This window comes from Anser anser, assembly GCF_964211835.1.
Source record: "Anser anser genome assembly, chromosome: 2".
Taxonomy (NCBI): domain Eukaryota; kingdom Metazoa; phylum Chordata; class Aves; order Anseriformes; family Anatidae; genus Anser; species Anser anser.
Window position 1 is genome coordinate 136,834,371 of NC_139721.1, and position 23,143 is coordinate 136,857,513.

The 23,143-nt window shown below is 40.2% G+C and overlaps 1 protein-coding gene across 12 annotated transcripts in view; it reads right to left on the minus strand.

The window, feature by feature from the left end:
• The window catches only part of PPP1R9A (protein phosphatase 1 regulatory subunit 9A), a 160,891-nt gene that overhangs the window by 54,300 nt on the left and 83,448 nt on the right, over positions 1-23,143 (minus strand). For all 12 annotated transcript variants that reach the window (XR_014578992.1, XR_014578993.1, XM_083822456.1 and 9 more), the window contains exons 3-5: positions 13,183-13,315; positions 12,572-12,692; positions 7,117-7,221 (exon numbers count right to left, since the gene is read on the minus strand). Coding sequence is in view for 10 of the 12 variants with exons in the window: in XM_083822456.1 (XP_083678582.1) it covers positions 7,117-7,221; positions 12,572-12,692; positions 13,183-13,315 (359 nt within the window). In the remaining 2 variants the exon portion in view is untranslated. The remainder of the gene's footprint in view (positions 1-7,116; positions 7,222-12,571; positions 12,693-13,182; positions 13,316-23,143) is intronic.

Consider the following 23,143-nt stretch of genomic DNA (forward strand, 5'->3'; position numbering starts at 1 on the left):
AGCCAAGCTGAACCACACTCACAGCACAGTCCCGGTGCAGCTAAATGCTCTTATAGCACCATCTTTGTGGCTTGCTGAGTTTTCCTACAAGGATGAATGTTGGGTATTTCTGCCCAGCTGTCACAATGCGCTATCACGTTTATCAAGGTGCACCAAAACTTGCCAGCAACTTCCACAGCAAAACATATTTCACTTAGAAGGATGAAAGACATTAGCTTAACAAACATTTATGGTGGCATTTTGGTTGCAGTGGTATGTTACTATGTTTAGATTCAACTGACTTGAGGATAAAGTGATTCAAAACCTGTCAAGTTGTTCCTTTTTGCAGCAAAGGAAAAGAAAACCCACTCCTTATGAAATCCAGCCCAACTAAATCTTATTATTTCATGTTACATGCATTTTAAAAACAATGCCCTAGATACCTAGCAAAATAGTTTATATCTCAGCTAAAATGTTAGCATGAAGATGTATTTATATGTCATGCTTAAACATAGAATATCCTGTCCAAATGTGCAAATATTCCAGTAAGTAACTTGCCATAAAATTCAAACTAGCTAGATCTCAGGACACAGGGACTATGCTTATGCCAGTAAATTTAACAGTGCCAGGAAGGGCTCCCAAGCACTAGTAATTGGTCATCTACACTGTTAAATCACTGAAACGGTCTCTGGAACTATTTGGCCCAAGTTAACTAGTACTCTACCAAATAAGACTCCGACAGTCCAGGAGGTAGCACAGGCTAGGAGTTAGCTTGGATGTTTCCAACAGACGGTTTGGATGTGGCCACTCTGCTCTGCAAGGTAAAAACGCTGAACAGTGTGAACACAGAGCACTCTGGTGCCAGCTGGCTTCAGCGCCCACGGGCAGTCTGAGGCACGCTGCACCTACTCGAACAGGCACAGCCAAGAAATACAAACAGCACTGCTGAACATCCAGCAAAGCACTGATGAGCGCAGTCTTACCTCCCCAGTGCTAAGGGTTCACAGTGCTCATGAATAATTTTTCACGTTAGGTTCAGCATGCTATGCCTAGTAGTCTTGGAGAATGGTTACCAGTCCTGATAGGTTTTATATGATGTAATCTTTTTGTAATACCATACCAGAATCAACAGGAGAAATTCACATTGTTTTGGTACGAGGCACCACAAATTAAGTTTCTACTGTGACCCTGATTCAGGTTTATCAAAAACTTAACAATCTGCTCAAGAATCAGAACATCCACCAAGCACAAATGGCTTCTTAAGCAGCTCTTTATAAAGTCCCAACACGACAAGCAGCACCGCAGAGCAAAGGACTTTTCTTTCCTTCTTTCTCTCTCCTCGGCTCTGGTACTTGGATTCAAGGAAACAGATAATGGCAAGAAAAGGAAGAACAAAAACATCACCTCCAGCCAGAAAAAAAAAAAAAAGACAATTTAATCTAGCTCTCTGATTCAGACACAGAGGTAGCATCTTTTGCTTTTGGCTGCTGTCTCATTACCCGGGACTGGAAAGAAACAGAAATCTCTCCTCTGTCTTCTGCAGCATGGATCTGCATGGAGTATGGAGAACGCCAGCAAACGTTTAAAGGACACAGTTGTTTCACGGGACAAGAGCGAAGGCAGAGAAATTAAGAAAGCACAAAAGAAAATCTGCACAGGCGGGCGCACTGAAAAAAGAAAAGATGATTATCTAGGGAAAGGATCACAGAAATAAAGCAATGCTGTTCACGGTTACCGTGAGCAAATATCATTCCCCACGGGGGTAGACGGCTGTTGGCTAGATCCTGCTGTTGACTTCATCTGTCCTCTATACTGTCTGATTGCTTGCAAAGACACAACTATTTAAATTACCTTTCCAGATGTTATGATGTTAAACAAAAGTAACAACAGGCATGCAAATTACTGTTTTCTGAGACAGTATATTTTCCAGAAGGAAATAGGTTCAATGTTGGGGGAGGAATAGGCTGAAGAAAGAATAAATGATTTATCAAGTTTGTATTAATTAAGAAGTGAATATTTTAACTTTCTGCCCTTTAACTGCTCCCTGTGTAAGAGCTATCTAAAAAAGTAAAATCTTCATTCTTGCATTTCAGATTCCATTTGCTCTACAGTAAGAGATAAAGAAATTAGGCTATGAACGGGGAATATGGGTTGAGACAAAGTCTTACTTTGAATTAAAACTGTCCAGATAGAAAAAGGCACAAAATGGTAATAAATGATTCTTCATGAGAACAGAGAATAATTAATAGTAGAGAGCCTCAGGGTTTGACTGCTATTGTTGGAACCTCTTCTTCAATGATCTAGAAGATTAATTAAACAGCAACACAGCAAAATTTGCTAACTAATTATTTAGTTTCTTAACATAGGAAGATTTTGAGGCATTTCAGAGGAGTTTAATTAAACAAGAGTTGTTAAATTCACTGCTGGGTTACAATTAATACAATTAACTTCAAGGTGGTGCCTATCAGGAGAAATGTTACAGGTTTTACCCAGGTTCTGTGGGGTTCCCTGAAAACTCAGGAGCTGACTAGGAAAGCACCATGAGAGCAACCGCTCAGTGCCTAGCAACAGTTTGGGAAGCTGAGAAAATGCTTAGTCGCATTCAGAAGACAGGATATGGAAAGGAGGACACGGAATTTAAAATTTGCCTCTCTAAAAAGACACTGAATTTGCTTAAATCTCTTAACAGAAACCTTCAGAGGAAAGCAGTAATGATAAAAACATACAAGCAGCATATGAAGGATTGGGATTGTCAGAAGAATCACTCTCATACGATCCCCTTTTTTCTTATCAACCCAGTAAGACTTTCTGGCACCCTGACCTCCTTTCCTGGGACCCTGTTCTTCCCACATCTGCAAAGGCATGAATCTTTGTCTTTGGTGAGGCTGCAAAGTGAAGTCACCCCCCTCCCCAACCACCAGTAATTGTTCCTTCATTTTTCACACCCTACTGAAAAAAAACACTTTTTTACTAGGAAAGACTGAGACTAGGTACATATAATAAAAAGCTGAAGTTTTCTTTGTGAAAGAACTAACTTTTCTCTCTTGTGGGTGTGTTGAAGAAAAAAATAAAAATCCCTGGAGACATACAACTTCCCCTGTGAAGTTACTTTCTCTGATATGGACATTAGGGTCCCTGGCATCCTTGTATTATGATGAAGAACGAATGGGGGGATGAGTGAGGCCACCCAGGCTCAAGATCACCCAAGCAACTTCAAAGAACTTCAGGTCTGCTACTCAGCACCACAGTCCATGAGGGAACAGCAAGCTAGGACACAAAATAAGCTGGAGAAGCTCCATGACAGGATAGGATTCCCACTGTCAAGTTGCCTCCTTACCCTATATTTCACGAAAGGAGGCACCACTTGCAAACTTCGTGTTGATGGATTAGGTCCTAAATGGGTCAGAAGACGCACTGACCAATTAGTCACATTAGTCTGGTGCTGCCCTCTGACTGTTCCATGAACCCTATTAGAGAAGGGGCGACACTCAATGAAATAGAAAAACAAAACAAATTTCAAAAGAAAATTCCTCCTTTACACAATCAAAGATATTAGTAAACTAAACAGTTAAGCAAAATTACAAAGAAAACTTGATATTTACATGAATTAAAATAGCATTCATAGTTGCATTTGCCAGATTAGAGTCACGGGGATACTAATTCTTAGCCCTAAAGACAGAAGCTGATTGCCAGCTGGGATTATGGAAGAATTCCCTCTCCTTCCTTCGTCTCATAGGTTACCAGACTCCATCTGGTGGGTGCTGATTATCTCCCTATAAAACACTGTAAGAAAGAGTAAATGAATTTGTTATTAGAGAAGCCAAATTGGTTATCTTCTATTATGGTATGATAACTCTTCCAAATAGTTCGGCGCTCGAAACACTGGACGAGATAATAATAGATGCTTATATTTGCTCGTTTTCCCCCTCCCCCTCAACTAGAACAGTTCAAAAGGTAAAAGTCATGTCTTCATTTTCACAGATTCCTTACTATGTCAGCTACGGACAGTTTGGATACATTTTTCTGGCAGATACATTGCAAAATCTATTCTAGGTCAATGACTTCCACTGTCAGGATAATTCAAAATGTTCAGAAGGCTCAAAGGAGAAAAATAAATCACTCAGTATTGGCATTATGCAGGCTTCCTGAAGAGATATTGACTGCATTTATTGTAAAAAATTAAGAAGTGGCTTTAACGTCATTCCGTTCATGAATGTCCTTTCCTTGCAGCTGATCCCATGTAATAACCCTCACTACAAAAACTAGCATGCACTTTGACTAGATTCAGGAGAACACAACTGCGTATACGTAATGCTATGGTTTACAAGCAGAAGGTGATGCCAGAGAAACGCACACCGATCTGTGTGTGTGCAGGATACCAGGCAGAAGAAAGGCACACACATTTATGCGATGATCACTAAAATAACTATGCTTATTAAAGCAATTCCATGAAACTCACTGAACTGACGCCGCTGAATAGCACAGGTGAGGTAAGTACGTGTGCAAATTCTCCTGTAAGGGACGGATTCATGAAGCTGCCTTGTCTTGGACTGGGTTGGGTGTGTGAGTGTATGTTGCCTATCCACTTGTACTTCAGAGGGGACACCCACATCAGGAAAGCCAGCAGGTATTTATACAGCAAGTCATTCCTCTCTTCTTCTCCAGAGATGCAAACAACCTTTTCCAGTACTCCTGCCTCCCCCACTGACATGGATTATTAATGGCAGCTGCCAAGGGAAAGACTGCACTCAGAGGCCACTAGCACTGCTCTTCACACTTCCAGCAGGCAGCACCTAATGGCTGGGGGTGTGTGAGGGAACCTGCCCAAAAGACCCTCTTGTATTGCTCCCAGGGTTCCAGTTCGAACAGAGTGGACACCAAGGATTTTTCCATCTCAGCTCTACCACAGGTGTACCTGGGAAAGAGGATCTGACAGAAAACAACCATTCTCCACAAAACACATAGCAGGCAGAGCCCTGGTATCATACATGAAAGGAAATCAGTCAGCAAGACATAAATGCATTATTTCCTTTCATATCTAAATTCATCAATATTAGCTCTAGCTTACTTAACAAGTAAACGTTTAAACCTACGGTAAAAACAAAACCATCAAAACATCCTGAAATCTCTGTCTCCAAAAATAAACGCTTTCTGGAACCATTTCTAATTTTGAACAGCTAAAAATCAACACGGTCCATTACTGTCAGCAGAGCATCTGACAGCATGGCCATCAGGATCTGACCAGAACCTGGGCAGGACGCTGATGCCACACAATGCTTAGCAACATCATCAAGTCTCACTCCCAGTTTATAGGAAACCAGGAAAAAAAGCATGCATTTCTCAGCCAGTCTGTGTAAAACAGAAGAGTAATCTTTTTTTTTTTTTTTCCCCATTAAGTTTTAAATGAAGCAAAAATAGAGGCAGTTGCACCACACTCTAACCATTTCTTTCCCCTAATTATGTATATATTAGTAAGAGGCTGCTAACCAGACAGCATGCCAGTATGCACACAGATCCTTACACATCTATTTTATTTAATAATATTTAAGTATAATTTTTACTTTAAATTTAATATTAAAGTGATATATTTTTTTAAATGTGGTTGTGATACGAATGCATGTTGTCATTTTTCCTGTGAAAATACAGTATCTTAAGCTTACTTATGAGGAAAATACAGAAGCTCACACATCTCTCCTGGATAAATGAGACCTGTCAGAAACCAGCGATCCTTGCACACAGGATACCTACCTAGTATTCTTGACAATGTGAGCTCAACAGCAATCGAGAAACACTTTTTGCAGCACGTTATTTTATGACAAAAGGCTCTAGATTACAACCAGTCTGACTGTAATTTATACACCATGAGAAGATTCTGGGAGCATTCTGTGTGAAAATCACTTCACTTTTCTTCCTTCCTCCAAACCCATTATTTTTCCATAGAAGCAAGTATTCTATTCTGTAACTTATTCAATAATAATTTCACAGACCGAGCTGATTATGTGAGTACTTACCTTTTTCTTTTTGTTCTTTTTTTGAGTTAAAACATCAAACAGAAAATACATGTAACATTTGCTTTGCGTACTGAAACACAGAAGACATTATTCTCTGTCATAAGGATTTTATGTTCAGACGTCCCAGCTCTGCAGAAACCTAATAAAGTTGATACTCATTTTTACAGTCAACTTGGTAGGAACACTCACAGCATGTGTGTCTTCACAGAAATATGACCCATGTAGCTACAACCCTAAATGTTACACAAAAATATATTCACCTGTAATTATGCTATAATTTGCAAAATTTTTTTTTTCCTAAATAATCTCTTTTATAAAAAAAACCTTGATCAACCACTCCCACAACACTTTGCAGAATCCACAGTCCAGTATTATTCCTTAATGCTGTGCCGGAACAGACATGGGGTTTCTGTAGAAACCTGCATTTAACATCACTGGCTGGGGGGGACTGCACATCTTACATCCAGTAGTTTAGTCATGGTTCAAAAGAAGTCAGCCCCAAACTCATCAATTAAATGATTCAGCTGTACTCACTAGAGAGGATTTGGAGAGCAAACTGAAGGGTGCCTACAGAATGGTTGCTGCTTTGCAATATGCCAAAGATAATCCTGGAATTATTTTGTAGAGTTAAATGTTTGCTGAAATTAACAAGCTATTAAGCAGAAAAGCTATGTGACAGAATATGTTTTTAAATGGCAAAACAGTTCATTTCTCAGGAAACACTGTTCTTATTCATTTACAAACACTTCACAGTCATATTTACATTGATTTTCTAGGCTACTAAGTATTTTACAGATACTTGTGGTGATGCCTTTCAATTAACCACAGCCTAGGATCAGACAGTCAGACTCCCAGAGATGGTGTAGGGACACGAGGAACTCAGTGAAAGAATACTGGGCTGTAAATCAAGTCAGTACTCTCAACGCTACAGTGCCCAGTGCCCTTCTTCCTGCACTGGGGAGCCCTGGTGGGTCACTACCTTACTCCTCCAGCCCTGGGGCAGTAGTGTGGCCAGCAGAGAGGGGACAAAAACCTCTGCTTCTACCAAGATAGACCGACTCTCCTATTAGAGAAACCAGGTAATCTCAAGCACTCAGTCACCACTTCTTACTTCTAAAATACTCACCTGACTTTTCCTTTGGTGTTTCTAAGAACAGTTGCAGCAAAATTTTGTGTAACACCAACCAAACTGATGCCGTCAACTTCCACAATTTGGTCATTCACTTGGATCCTTCAGAGGAAAAACAAATATATAAATAAGTTACGGAGTTCCTGGTGAATTCTCAGCAAAACTTAGCACACAGATCTTTTTTTTTTTTTTTTAATTAGATTTTAAACAAAGACTTTAAACACAAAAGTCATTCATAAAATGACTGAGGTAAATATCACACACGCAAATCAAAAGACTTTCTTCCCTGAATTGAGACTGTGCCTTCCAACATAATATTGGCAAGTACTAGGAAACATTAGCAAGGGAGCAATGAAGAATGTATCTGTCTGCCCTTGCACATATCATAAATCCAGGTTCAAAGTTACCACTACAATTAACTGCATCAATCATCCAGTCATTTTCCCTGTATATAAATACAGCGATACAAATTCTTGCATTTGTCATATGACTTAAATTAAATGAGATACTTGAACAGTTCTTATATCATTCTTTCCGAAGCCAATCTTGAAAAACAGCATAAGACATAGCTCTGGTATTTCACGCTAATGGAAAAAAATGTGGTATTTAACTAAAACAACCTGCTCATCTGTAGAGAAAAGAGCTTGTGCATCAGACTTAATTGTGACCTACTCTCTTAAAATATTTCATCTAACTTGCTTCAAAAAGATGAATTCCCAATATAAGAGCGATCATGGAGCACACAACAATAAGATCTAGGGGTGTTTTAACAAGGACTATCTGTGTGAAACCAAATACCAATTTACAGTTGATACACTGTTCGCTGCAGGAAAAGTTAGGAGGAATATAAAAAGCGCTGCTTTATCTGAAACAGGCATAGCTCTGAAGTCCCTAGAGCTGGCATAAGAATCATCTGGATTACAAATATTTGGAAGGAGGACTACTATACTAAACTGTCCTCTAGAGATACACAAACTCCTACTGCTTCAAAAATGAAAAAAAAAAAGAAAAAAAAGAAAAAGCATCCAGAACTAGTCAAAGTGAGCAATTTTCAAGTACTTACACGGATGTTACTGATCCAAACAATATGGTTTATAAAGCAATCAAGAAACAGCTTTGAAAAATTTCACTTTAAATTATACGAAACTAACTAAATAAAGCTATTTAATTTCTTAGGAGATCTTAGTGATAAGATTTCTTTTCAAAGACACATTTTCATAGCAGAGGCCTTGAAAGAGGCTGAAGCATTTTGACTTGGGGAACATATTTCACCGTAAAGTCTGAGCCGCTGCTTTGCAGTTGTACATGTGTTCAAGCAGTGTCTTCAGTTCTTGGGACTCTGCTGATGAATAAGAATTACAGGTTTTATTCTTTGGCAGCCTCACAACACAGAATGTCACTGTGTTCCAGGACGGTTCTCCCTTCTGTACATAAGAAACTCCTATCTTGAAAATCACATCAGGCATTTAAATCTCAATTATTTTTTTTTGTGTGTGAAGCGTTTAATAAATACACCTGTTACATTGGTATCTATTGTACTTGGATACTGTAAAAATTAATATTTTTACTGTAATTTAGCAAACACGAGGAGCAGTCAGATGGCAGCAGGTGTTCTAGGAAAGGAAGTTTAAGAAGCTGGTGCCTACTGAGGGGGAAGCTGTCACCTTCTTGGCTGAAAACTAAATGGTGGAAGAATAGATTCCTTTGTAACGGCAGTTCAGCTCCAAAACTTTACAAACTTCACTTTACAAACTTCACTATGCAATGCTAGTACTGTTCACACAGATACACAGCACGCTATTTCAGGTGAGGAAATGTCATCCTAGAGAACCGTTGTCTGCAGCTTTGTCCATAGACTGCATTTGACTGATTCCATTTGTCTTTCATATTTTGTTTCTCCTTTCTTGCCTGTACAGCTCCTAAATTCATTTCCAGCTCTTATTTTTATGACCATGGTCTTCCGAACCTCTCTTTTGATACATACACATATTTTAATTATACATAAGCATGCATATATATCACACAACATACAATTAACATAATTAGCATTCAAATTATATAATTATGTTTAATTCAAAAAGAAGTTCCCTGTCTGTTGCCATGCAGTTGCTGCACTGCCCTGACTAAATCACTCTCACAGCCACGCTCTCCTGGTAGTTTCCCTCTGCTGCGGGCAGCCCCCCTCCGGCCCCCTCGCAGTGCAGCTCCAGACTTCCCCTGTACCCAAACCCAGCCTTAACCTACACCGCAGGCGGAGCACCAAACAAGCCACCCAAGCCACCCTCTAACCAAAATCTTCTCACAGCCCTATTCCCTGAGGAGCCTCCCCCTTTTTTGTTGGAAAGCCCCTTTACAGCCCCCTCCACCTGGAGCTCTAGGCTTCTTCTGTCTCTCAAATCCAACATGAAAGAAGAATTAGACTCAGCTTGGCAAAGCCTCAATTATAAAGGTTTAACTGCTTTTATCACTAATGAAATTGGTAGTTTTTCTGATAATTATTTTCTAATGACCATGACTTAAATCTCTGCCTATGTAAAGCAGCACTTCAGTAAACCAGCAACTATAGAAGTGAACCAACTAAAGTCAAATAAATACTTGCCTAACTATTGCTCTGTGTGATGAACTGAAAAACGTAACCTGTGCAGAAGCAAAGTTCAGAGTATTTTTCAAGTTAGTAACTATGCAATGTTTCAAAACAGTTGTTCTTTATGTTCTCAAAATACTCTGAAATGACTCATCACCATGTTCACTTGAAAGAAAAAGCTATCAAATTAGCCAAGATTTTATTTTTCTTCTTTGCTCTAATGACTGATTTTCTATTTTACACACTATTAATAATCACACTTATTAATGTGTTTCCATTCGGATTTATCCCAAAGTTAAAGACTCCCTGGTTAAAGACTGCCACAAAATGCCTTTTAATATGACAACTACATACTTACTGCCTGTTTGTTTTTACCAACTTGAATCAAGCCTGTGCTTCTCGAGTATTGAGAAACCCTTTTGTACAGATTTCGGGTCTCCAAGTACTTTCTATCATGATTTGATGGGTCTTGCAATAAACGATGGGAATTATACTACAAATATTAGAATCATAGAATCATACAACCAGTTTAATTGGAAAAGACCTCTAAGATCATCTAGTCCAACCTCTAACCTAGCACTGCCAAGTCTACCACTAAGCCACGTCCCTAAGCACCACGCTGACGCGTCTTTTTAATACCCCCAGGGATGGTGACTCAACCACTTCCCTGGGCAGCCTGCTCCAATGCCTCACAACCCTTTCAGTGAAGAAATTCTTTCTAATATCCGACCTAAACTTCCCCTGGTGCAACTTAAGGCCATTTACTGTAATTTATTTATTGCAATTTATTTTAATAATAATAATTTATGTATTGCCATTTATTGCAATTTATCATAATACTTAAAATGATAGCTTCAGAGAGGCTGCTTGACGATTGCTCTTCAATTATTCAGAGTATCTGATCCAACCACTGAAATACAGTTTCATTTCCTGTTTGGAGACTTTGATTTGCTATCAGTGTTAATGATTAACTGGGCTTTTCACGAAGATGAAGTTAACAGGACCCTTTACAGTTGATGCACTTTATTACAGCACCGGCTGCTCCTGACTGAGAGGATTACATATCCCCTTCTCAAGTGAATGATCAGTCAGGCTCTCAAGGAAAATAAGAGCTCTATTTCTCAGCTGACTGAACATTCAGCCAGTTGAAAACCAACACAAATATTAGAATAGCCTAAGAAACATATATTTTTTTTTTCTCAGCTGACAAGCTCCTTTCAGAAGCCGTCTAGGGTAATGAAAGAAGAGCCTTGTAATTGAACATTAACTTCTGCAGCCCACTCAAACATGTGAATAATGTGAATAATACAGATCATCACAGACCAGGTGTGAGCTACTCTGATTTTTAACCATAGATTTTCACACACAATGCCAGTAGTGAGCTTAATACCTTTTGGCTGAGCTTGAGCATACCTTTCAGAAAAACTTTCACTTAAATTTAAAGTAATGAATGAATTTATGACATCCTGAGGTGTCAGCTTCTCTACTTCCTCTCCTGATTTTTTAAACCTGTGATAAATCAGTACTTGGCCTTCAAGCTGGAGTCTTATTGCCAAAATCTGTTAAGACACCTGCAAGCCCAGTCTGGAAAAGGCTATGCTTTAATAGTTTCAGAGCAATGTTATTAAACTCTGCAAACCCCTGACAGGTAGAGTCTTCTGATTTAATTTGTGTAGGGCTTCCACAGCAGAACAACCTTCTGGCTGGCATTTTAAGTACACAGAATGGGTAATACATACCACTTCCATACTTTGCACGGGATGAAAAGTTAACAGGTATTCATCAGTAAGGAAAGTATTATTGCAATATAGTTTTTAGAAGACAGCATATAATTTAGAGTTTATTCTTACTCTTTTTACCTGTAATTGTGGTTAGTATTACTTATAACTACTATTACTAAACATTATATGAGTCTGTTTTTATATAAGTAGAGAATGCATAATAATATATCAGATAAGTAATATTTTAATTGTATGCAAATTTGCAAAGGAATAAAACAATGAATTATATGGATTGGAAGATGTTTAAGAATACCTTTTATCATTAAATGATTACATAGTAAAGTGCTTTTCTAACTTCTAATGAGAAATTATGGCCTGCTTGTGGCAGGTACTGTGTAATACAGAGACAACTCTACCCCATATGGTAAGAAATACTGTATGTTCAAAAGAAATTATTTGAACTGCACATACCAAGTAAACAATTCTACAAGCAGACAGGTTTTCAATGAGCATCGGCATCGTAGAAGACTACAAAACCCAACCCATTCCTTTAATGGGCAAGATTTATGGTGCAGCTTTCTATTGCAATCAAGTAATGCAGTTTCAGTGCTGCAGGGGTGAAAACTGAACTTTGGAGAAGCATGCATATTTAGAAATACAAAGTAGCAATCTATGTTAGTAAGCTTGAAAGGGAGGTGCATTTAATAAAAGTTAATAGCTCAGAAACACCAAATTATTTTCCTAGTCACATGTTGAGCAGAACTCTTTTTCATAAGTACTGATTATTTAAAGCTGGTTTGAAGCCAAAAGAATGTGGGACCTCAAAACCTTTGAAAACTAACCTATCTTCAAAAGTAATGTACAATTTGGAATCTCCAGCTTTATTCACATTAAAGCATCTTGCTTTTCAGGCAGTCACAAACACACATCCTTGGCAAATCTGTTCTCCTTTAACCATTTAAATTTTGCACCAAACTAGTGTCTTTTCATATATTACTTCAGGTATTTGAACCATACCAATAAAGTCTCAGAATTTTACAGCTTTCAGTTATCATGATATACATTAAACTAACAACTCTTTCTGAAGAAAACCATAACACATAATAATTATTGCCGGGAAAGTTTCCAAATATTGAATCTAGTTTACCTGCCATCTCTTTCTGCTGCCCCACCTTCTGTTACTGTTTTGACGAATATTCCCAGTTTTTCAAGGCCTGCATCTGCTCCGACTCCCATTCCAATAATGCTTATGCCAAGTCCATCTTCATCTGTGAAAAAGGCAAGCAAAGGCAGAAACTTCTTACATTTGATTTATATAGTTACCTGGTAGGTAAACATTTATGTTTTGGTTCTTGGTTTTCCATGTAAACAATGTTAATTCCTTTTGATTCCCTTTCAAAGTCTTGTTATTCTATTGTATTAATTGCACACAAAAATATTGCCTTTGCCTTATGAGGAGCTTAGAACAACAATCAAGATTTTTATTCTCCCAGTGGAGAACAAAAACATCACATAAACCACTGTGTGCCATCATGTGTTAGGGGAGTGACACGAAACAATTTTCTTAAGAAAATAAAGAATTGCATGTTTGTTAACTGCTTCTTTAATTCCTTATTAAAAAAATCTTGAACTCCAAAAAGTCCAGGTGATTAAAATGGATTCATGGACGTTCAGGATAGGCTGTGTAAGCATGAGTGGACTTCCTCAGACCTGTAGATACGTTTCACATGAACAGGAAGGGACGCTCAGACTACATACCTTTTTCTAGTTCAACTGGGAAGAGCTCCAGCTTTTCCACACGCTTCTCAAGTTCATATTCAGCTGATGCAGCTACTGGGTCAACTTCATCATTTCTTCTGTCATAGTCTTCATTGGAATATGTATTGAAAACCTGTGGAAACAGACCAAAAATCACTCAACTATCTACTCCAGAAAAAGTGCCAATTTATGAAAATAGCTATTGCTTTTGTCCTGTGATGTTGCAGAGTTTGAAAAGGCTTTTTTAAAGGCTTAAAAAAAAAAGGCTTCTAAAGCTTGTTTTCATAGTTCAGATGCCAGAGTTTGCCAACCTAATTCACTTAACTGCCCACATTTGGCAATAATGAAAGAATACTCATTATTAGTAGTAATAATTTTACTGAATTTCAGTCCCACACTGTATCATGTTTGTTAAGTCAGAGAAAGAAAAACAATTTTCCATATCTCCTCTTTCCTCTTCTCAGGCACCCTACAGAAGATTCTATTACGTAGCCACGTTTAGCTCTATCACAGTTACTCTCACAGTGTAAAAAGGTGTATAGCTACACAGCTCTTCAGAAGGTGGCAGGAAGCCTTTTTTTTTTTGCATATAGCTGCACTTAGAGGCTACTCAACAGCTGCCTACGGAGCCAGGACACCAGCTTGCTGCCCACAGCCATGCCAGGAGCTGAGCTCCTTTCCTCCTGAGGCTCACCTGCCACTTCCGCTCGTCAAAGACAGCAATGGACTTTCAATACAAACTAGGTACCTATTTCAAGAACAAAGACTGGTGTTTAATCTGTTGCTGTTAAATGCAGATAAGTGAATACAGACAGATAGTAAGAGATACGATACCTCAGACGGCAGTCTAGAAAAAACAGAGGTAAACATCATGATTAATCATGTGAAACAACTCTGAAGGTTTCTTTTGAGTCCCTTTCAATGATAATGACAATAAAAGTGAATTTAGAAAAAAAATGACAGTAGATTACATTGCTACTGACCCCAGAGTCTGTGTCTCTCCTATCCAGCCGTTTGTCAACAGAGGCTGTGAGCAACTGACTCCATTTCTGAAACCAGATGGATGCACTTCATACTTAGAGAAAACAAATGTTTTAAAAATAATCCTGCTTTCCATCTAAGCGACAAGCCAAGTGAAAAGAAGAAACAGGGATGATATTCCTTCACTGGGGGAAACGGACTGGCCCAGAGAAGGTAGATAAATCTGTGCCAGGTTTTCTTGGCAGACCCTCCATCACCTATAAACTAATAGCAGTGCCAAGGAAACCTTACAAATACTCTTGGGAAACATAGGAAGCAACCACATGCAAGTACTGATACAACTGTCTCATGCAATAAAGTTCTCATCGAAAAGCTGTTGTAGCAACTTACTGCACATTAAGTTCTTTTAAATAGTGAACATATTAATGTTGCAGTACAAAAAACTATTCTACACTACCACAAATATAGCATTTGTGTTATGGCTAACACAAAACAGCTGCAAAAAAACTCCAGATTTACAAAAAGTTGTTGTTGAAGCAGAAAATATATTTGTACTCTATGGAAATTTTAATTCCTGTGCTTTACATCAATGGGAAACGTTTAACAAATTGCCTCTTCCAAGAAAACTGACATGACGAATGTTTTACAAGAACCCACAAATATATCTTGTATTGTTTTTTAGCAATATTGATGCAAGAAAAAATCTGTTTTAAATAAATAATGATCCTAAGAAGCCTTCACAAATATATCTAAAAGATAAGGAAAACAAGTCACGCACTAAATGCTGTGTACTGCTGCTTTCAAGCCTTTCCCTAGACTTCTGTTTGGGGACGCACCGACTGCATCCGCATCCCGTGCTCTGTGAAGGCCATGACTGATGCGTTACCTGCAGCTCCTGTTAGCCCCACTCAGCGTTTGCACCGCCAGTTGAAATGGAGAAACAGAACAGAGGCTTCCCTGTGCACTTAACAGCCTGACAGAGGAATTCTGAGGAGTCTTTTGTTGCTCTCTGTTTTTCAGAGACCTCTTTTACACAAGGCAAAGCATTCTTCACGTTACATATTGCTGCTTGCTGCTTCTCTGTGGGTCTGAACACTTGAAGAGAGGAAAAATCATGAACATGTTTTTCTACGTAGGCAATGGCAAGCTAGAAAGCAACCCACAGATCTAATGTATGTAGCCCATATGTAGTGAAAAAGAAGTAGGTACAGGACAAAAAGGCATCCTGTTCATGGCACAGGTCTCTTCCCTGACACAAGACTAGATCAAAAGCCTACTCCCCGGCACCTCAACTTCTTGGTGAAGTACTTCTAGAGGTGACTGTTAGCACTACGGGGTCCAAATCCAGTCTTATTTACACTGACAATCAGTATAAGGATCAAACGGTGAAGCTATACCCAATTAAAACTTTAGTGAGCTATGGTTTGACCACAAAGCCCCTAGGTCTGAAATGCAGCAGAGTCACAAAAGCCAAGTACAGGTTAAAAAGTACTGCTGTGGGTTTAGCTTGGATTGTCTAATTTATCAACGTGATAAGAGAGAGAAACGCGTGTTTCAACTGTAGAACAAAGATGGATGATATCAAGGGAAATGGAGATACAGTCACCAGCTGATGAAGGATGGCAAGAGAGGCAGGTAAGTATTGCTTGCAGAACACAAAGATTAGATGAGGGTGAGGTATGGGGAAAGATTTTATCACAAAATGAGTATGTTTATTTCTCGATTCATTTTCATCATGTTAACTGGCCCCACTTGTTTCCTTTTGTTCAATGACCGCCATTAGTATATTTCAGCAGCAGCTTCAGATTTGTTGCAAAGAGACTGGATATGCTTCAGGATAATTTTCTTTTAAAGCCTCAAATCATATCTTGACCTCTTGTTTGGGATGATCTTTATTGAACCAGATTAGACAAAAACCATGGCTTATAGGATCTTGCTTACTTCTGTGGAATATTTGTATTTGTACACGAGAAGTGAATTAAAGATAGTACTGGTGGTGAATACTGTTACCATTGTCTTTAAATACAACATGCCACTCTTATCTGTTTTCTTATCTAAGCATTCAAAATGAGGCTGTAGGATCACTGATAGCATCAAGGTAAAAGAGTCTGTGTTTCCTATCTGGCATTAACTCACCATATTTTGTGTATTGGTCATACGACCTTGCCCATTGCCCTCAACATGTGTTTTTACAGGAAGAAAGAGGAAATTATATTATGTCATTTACTTCATTTTGCACGATCACATTTAATGGTTGACTGATTCTATTAAATGAATCTACAGGTATTAAAACTAAGAAAAGGAAATTCGTGGTTGGAAATTTCTTCTTTGTGACGGTCTATCCCCCATAGTAACGAACCGCTTGTTCGTACAGACATGAGAACTGTCAGTCAAGACTTCAGTTTGCTAAAAATATAAAAGTTATGGTTTTTCCCCCACAAAGTATGCTTAGCTTAAGTAGGCCTACTTCACCAAGTCTGTCACCACTGTATTTCCTAGAGCATGCATGGGGTTGCAGATTTACAGCAACTCTCCTATCCCCTTGATTTACCAGAGCTGGTTTTGCCCTCACACTGGTTAAGTACCACTTCAGGAAAGTCTACTGAGCTGTTACTTAAAGAAAGCTCTTTTTCAGGAGTACTCAATACAACATCTTAATCTGTGTTTGCACCTCTGAGTATTTAGAAAAAGCAAGTTTTCATGGAATTTATCTTTGACATTTACAAGAATTTACAAAAACACTGATAAGCACAGGAGATCAAAACCCACCGACGGCGACAAGCTAACCGATACTCAGGCTAAACGTGTATGTCAAGACCAACAAGCCCTGGAGAACTGACTGGCTCACCCAAACACAACTGTTAACAGAACATACTTCTGTCTTTGCTAATGTGAAAGAGAAAGGGTCATCAACAAGTCATCTGGCACCAAAACAACAACAAAAAAAAACAACTGTATGATCCAAGAAGCAAATATTACTGACGGGCACCCTGGGTGGCATTGCCAGTGAAAGCACACATACACATACGTGACCACTTAGTTTTCTTTCCAAGAGCAGAGATAGAGCACAGTCTAGAAGACACATCACTAACTGTAACAATACATGTTGCAGATCCTAATTCAGAAAAAGAAAAACATTCTGGAGCCAGCACTCATTTTAATGAATAAGACCAGGAAAATGCAACAGCAGTTGGAAACCGATTTGTCTGGGGAAAAGGAGAAGTTATATCGGAAACCGATTTTGGAGCATTTTCTTGCAGTTCTCAGTAGCAAGAATCTTTACAGAAATATGCTGGCAGTAATCAGGAGGTAGTAACAAATTTTAAGGAAGTAAGAAAGGAGATGAGCTACGAAGAACCACATGTGCTGTCCTCCCAACTAGCCAGCTCAGTGCTATGTTAACCATGTTATTAGTGTCATATACTGTAAACCCTGCAACATAAAAACTGACTCATCTCGTGTGTTAACAAAGTCCCAAACAGACAGAGTATGCCCTGGATACGTTTATACTGTCTTGGCATGTTGTGCCAAGGAGTAAGACCTGATCCCTGGCCCAGGCTCTGATGCCTGCCTGGCTGTCCGTGCTTTTTACCCAGGGACTAGTGCCTGCTGAAGGGAAGGAGCTGTGCGTGAGCTGCGTGTTGATGGGCTGTAGTACCTCTTTGCAGCAGCTGTTCTACCACCTCTGCAGTCACACAAGTCTCCGACACACTCGCAAACAGTCTCTCTTGCGCACGGCTTGTGATCACACCAGGTCATTCCAGCTCAGGGGCAACTGCCAACATATGCTGGTGACCACTGTGTAATGCCTGCTATGAAAACATGCCTTCCACCCACCCTTGCTGTTGCTGTGATAATGCCTACTCCTCGTGCCTCTGTCCAGAAATTAGAAACAGCACCTAAGATCCAACCCAGTCAGCTGGATCACCACGCACGGGAAAGCAGCACAGCAGAAAATGGCACAGGACACTTCCAGTGGGCATTGCCAGTAGGTCATGCCTCAGGCATCAGTTCTGGGACAGGGAGTAGTTGTCACAGCCACTACCTCACTGTAACAATGCCACGTAAGAACAAGGAATTGCTGCTTTTCGCCAACATTTTCTTATTTCTAAAACTTCAAGGTAAAGGTTCTGTCTACCTGTTTTGTAAGAGGCCATTTTTAAAGTGATGCTAGGCAATGGACCAGTCATTACGACCTGTGCTCCCAAACCTATCGCTGCTGCTAGGGTATGTGCTGCTGCTGGCCACCAACAAGCTGAGCTTGCCATCATCGGTTAATCTTCAAAAGTATTCTCTGGTTGATGCAGAGTTGTCAGGGAGCAGAGAATGGCACCCGCCAGCTAGAGACTGGTATGGCCTTTATGCACAGTAAATAATGCTGAAGCCTCTCCTCAAACCTGCACAACAACGTAACCACCTCCTCTTTTCCTTTCATCACCGTCCTTGGGCAAGAACAACCAAAGACACCTAACAGGAGGCACCTCCTGCCTCACTGTGCAGAACTGAGATTTTCAGGCAGGTATAAAAAGCAAGGGATGATCCGAAATCCTCTCATTTTTCCACAGGTCACATTTTGGTTTGATGGGTCTTGTATGGAGCCATGGTTGCTGCTACAGCAGTCACACAGCATCAAGAAAATGAATGTGCCTTCCCAGAGAAACACCTGATGCTCATCGCTTTCGTGCTTTAGTACACAGAACAAGCTCCAGCATAGCGATAATTATGAACCTCCTTGTGTGCTATTTTTAAAGCTTGAAAAATTTGGCACACCTTTGTTCCCTATCTTCCTTGCATAAGCAGCAGCACACAAATAAATCATCTCCCTCCTCATCCTGGCAAGAAGCCCTGAGAAGGATCAGGTGTTCTTTTTGGTATACAACATTACGTGCAAACATCCAACGCAGGAAGGTGAATAATTACAAAAATGCCTTGTAGTTTATCTTTTAATAACGTATCCCCAGGATGTGCTATGTATTTTGTGGCAGCGTATAAAAGGGCCTAAGTGCTGTGGAGATAATGACAGAGGACTCTCACATGGAGGGAACAAAACTTGGCACAGTGTCCGTATTTGGGGAGTGCAGATCTTACGAGCACAAACTCCAACCCTTTGCATCACCCATTTTCTCCCCCAGGTGAATAAACTTGCTTGCCCTGCACTAAAATTGGGAGAAAACTGAAAGGTACAAACACTAAAGAGAACTAAGCAGCCTGATGCTACGGATGCATCCTCTGTCAACCTTCATTACGATGACAGCAATAACAATTTCCTTCTGCTGGTTCTGCCACGTACACCCCATTAACTTTGGGAAAAGATGAAAACTCTGAAGTTGTCTTTAATGCAGACATGGATGAAAATCATAAATATTCTGTACAAGAAGCATTATTGTTAATTTAATTATAGCTACAGCTGGAGTTTCAGACTGTCTCGTTTCAGTGATTGCACAGACAAGTTCTGTTTTGACTGGTAGCAAGAATACAAATGAGGAGACATTAATTACACCATTTTGACAAAGGACATTCAGAAAAAAAACAGTACAAGCTGTGGATGACACCTTCAATACTTTCTCAGGTCTTTAAGTCTCCAAAAGCAGGTAATGGCACCTCCCTAGCACCCGTGAGGAGAACAGCTATGTTTCCAGGTTTGTTGCAAGCTATTTCAGTCATTTTACTCTCAGCTCTTATTTTAAGAATATACTAAACTGGACTGCTGGGCTTCCTCCACTAAGGACGAAAAATTCTCTTGTGGGGAGGGAAGTGAGGAAGAGCAAGTGTCGTTCGAGGAATCAGACGTGTTTATGGCCATGGCGCTGATCTGCTATGCTGCACTCCAAGCACAAGCAGTTCGGAGGAGTGTTCCTGTGCTGCACACTGCAAAGGCAGGAGGTAGATGAAGCGCTGAGGACAACCCCTTCTGCTGTGCTTAGGAAGCTAAATAAGAGAAAAAAAAACACAGTTTGACCATTCATTATCTACTGCTTGAAAGTCTCCCTTCAGTATAACTTCAGAGTGGAGAGCAAGCTCCGACAATGTCCGAAATGGGTGATTTCTCTTTGCTTTTCTTTCAAAGAGCCTTTTTCCTGTGATGTTTTCCCTTTGTTAAAGCAAAAAGGAGTGAGTCAGTGAGAAGGAGCCGCCAGAGGCTCCCTCCAACCCTCCTGGCTTTGCGCTCCCCTGAAGCCTGCGTGGGCATCAGCTGTCACACACGCTTCGGCGGGGAAGCACCGAGGAGATGAATCTTCCCAAGAAGCAATTGCAGGGATGAGACACAGATGGGAATTAGACAGTTGCAATATTGACAGAAACTGATAGTCTAACAGCAAAATCAAGTCTGGGCTTCCCCTCAGAAAGCTCTGTAGGAGAAAGATCTGTTCTAGGCTGCCTGAAACTCTGGCAGAAAGAACTGTACAGAATATTTTAGCCCCTGAAATCCTAAAAGTATCTGGGCCCCAGACTGTTCAATCCCACAAAGACCTCTTCTTACACATGACAGAGCGCCAGGAGCGACTGCTGCCACGCACGATCAAACTATTTAAGTTTTGGATGCAAAGCTGGAAAATATTATCTCCAGATACTCTTTTAGCCAACTAGCACTCACTACCAAGTCTTCTGGCTGTTTGCACGCTCCTGAAGACCATGCCTAGTAAAAACCAGCTGTGGCACCGCCTGGCAGCACTGCCACCACATCTCAGCAGGCATCCATGCAGCTTCACTCCCCCGTCCGCAGCAGCACGTGCTGCATACGGCCAGCCCATGGGCAGAAGCACCCGCCTGACACTGACCCCAAAATGTGCTCGACCCTGCCCACGGGGACACAGGCATCTCAATGCACCCACTAATCACTTGGCATCCGTCACGCCTCTGACATACCTGGGGTTTTCCTTCCTAGTATGAACGGCCAGACAGCCAGCCAGACTTCATTTTTGAGCTCATTTCACTCGAACTAGTTTCTTCAATTTTACACAAGGCAGTTTCAGGCCTAATCACGGAATTGGATTTGTTTTGGTGGTGCTGATGGATCATCTCCTGCTATCAGCGAGGAAAGGGTGCTCATTCTCTCTGACCTCATTACTGCATTTGCTAGGGTTAGATCAAGAGGTCCAACTGCATCAGCTCAAAGGGACGGCAGGGACTAAAAATAACCCAGCTAAAGCACTTGAGTCCTTCCATGAAGAATGCATCAATGTAGAGCAGTGCAGGGAATAGCTCTTCCACTCCAAATCCCTTACCTGAGCATTTTTAAGCTCTCACACAGTGATATTTAAAACATTTGTACCATGTATGGTTGGATGGAAATCTGTCAAATATGTAGAATCACAGCTGCTTATAGAATCACAGAATCGAAGGGGCTGGAAGGGACCTCAAGAGATCATCGGGTCCAACCCCCCTGCCAAAGCAGGTTCCCTAGAGCAGGCTGCCCAGGTAGGTGTCCAGATGGGCCTTGAATATCTCCAGAGAAGGAGACTCCACAACCTCCCTGGGCAGCCTGTTCCAGTGCTCTGTCACCCGTACTATGAAGAAGTTCCTTCGCATGTTGGTGCGGAACTTCCTCTGACCCATTTTATGGCCATTACCCCTTGTACTTTGGCTACCTGAATTATGGCCAAATCCGTTCCTCACCAGGTCTCCTCTTAGCTAGATTTTAGGACTGCAGCACTTCCTAACATTTTACACCTTTCTGATCACTCCTAAGTCCTGTGTGTACACCTGCTCTGAACTCCAGCATAACTTCAAATCTCTTTCGTAAGAGTTAGCAGTTAGGTAACAGCCCATCAGAGCAGATAAATAGAGCTCTTTTTACTACACCAACTGCATTACATGATATTTATTGACATGACACTTAATGCTCCAGTATAGACAGATTTGATTTCACTGTCATATTCTTCTGCAAGTCTTCAGTGAGATTTGACTTCTCCTACATTGATCATCATCATCAAATTTGTGACCAAGTTTTGTTCACCGCTTGCCCAGACAGACTGAAACAACTCGATCACGGTGACACTCCACTGGTAACCCTACTTCATTATGAAAAGTGACAACCTGTCCTACTCTTTCTTCTTCTCTTTTAACCTGTTACTACGTCAGGCAACGACCTTTCACTTAATCCGGTGACAGTTTAATTTTCTTCAGAGTAATGAAGATGCAGTGAACATCTTTTTGAAAAATATCAGAGTACCAGCCAGATCTCGCTTACCTTCTGTCCCGCTAAAGCCTTTGCAGTACTGTAATGAAATTGTGAGGCAAGCCTTCTCCCTATGAAATGATTACACAGTCTGTGCATGTTTCCAATAATTTTTATTATAGAACTCTTTCTACCAATTTGCCCGGTATATAAACTAGCAATCTGTGGTTTTCTGTCTTCCACTGGAGTCTTGTTTTTTTAAACCAGTATTATCTTGCTGCCTTCCTGTCCTCTGGTACTGAGGCAAAGCAGTACATTTCGCTCTGTACTTAATACTCTGGTAATTTCATAGCGGAATTCAATTGCAATTCTTGGGTAAATATAATTTATTTCTAGTGGTTTATTACTATTCATTTTGTCAATAGTATACAATTTCTTCTACCAAACTTTGAGATGATTTCTCTACTTAGAAACATCTCAATGCAGGGACTTTTCATAATTGTGAATGGCATCGCAAAACATCCATTAGCTTTCCTGTCAGGGCAAGTAGCTTCTCTGAGCAGTCCTGTAGCATCTTGGCAGTCATTTGGCTTTACCAATTTTCTAGCAAGCTTCCTATTCCAGAGTTTTGAGGTTTTATGTTTTCAGCAAACCATTCTTCAAAATCTTTTTTTCCTCCTTCTGTTCCTGCAGCCTCGCATACTTATGAAGTACAGGCTGCCAGGTCTTGTCTTCAAGTTATTAAATGACCTGAGTTGGGATATTTAAAACTGGCTTTAACGTAATTTTCATTCTGTATCTTTAATACATAAGATGTCCTGGTTTTTAATAAAGGCATGACTTGTTTGAGGTAATGCTCTT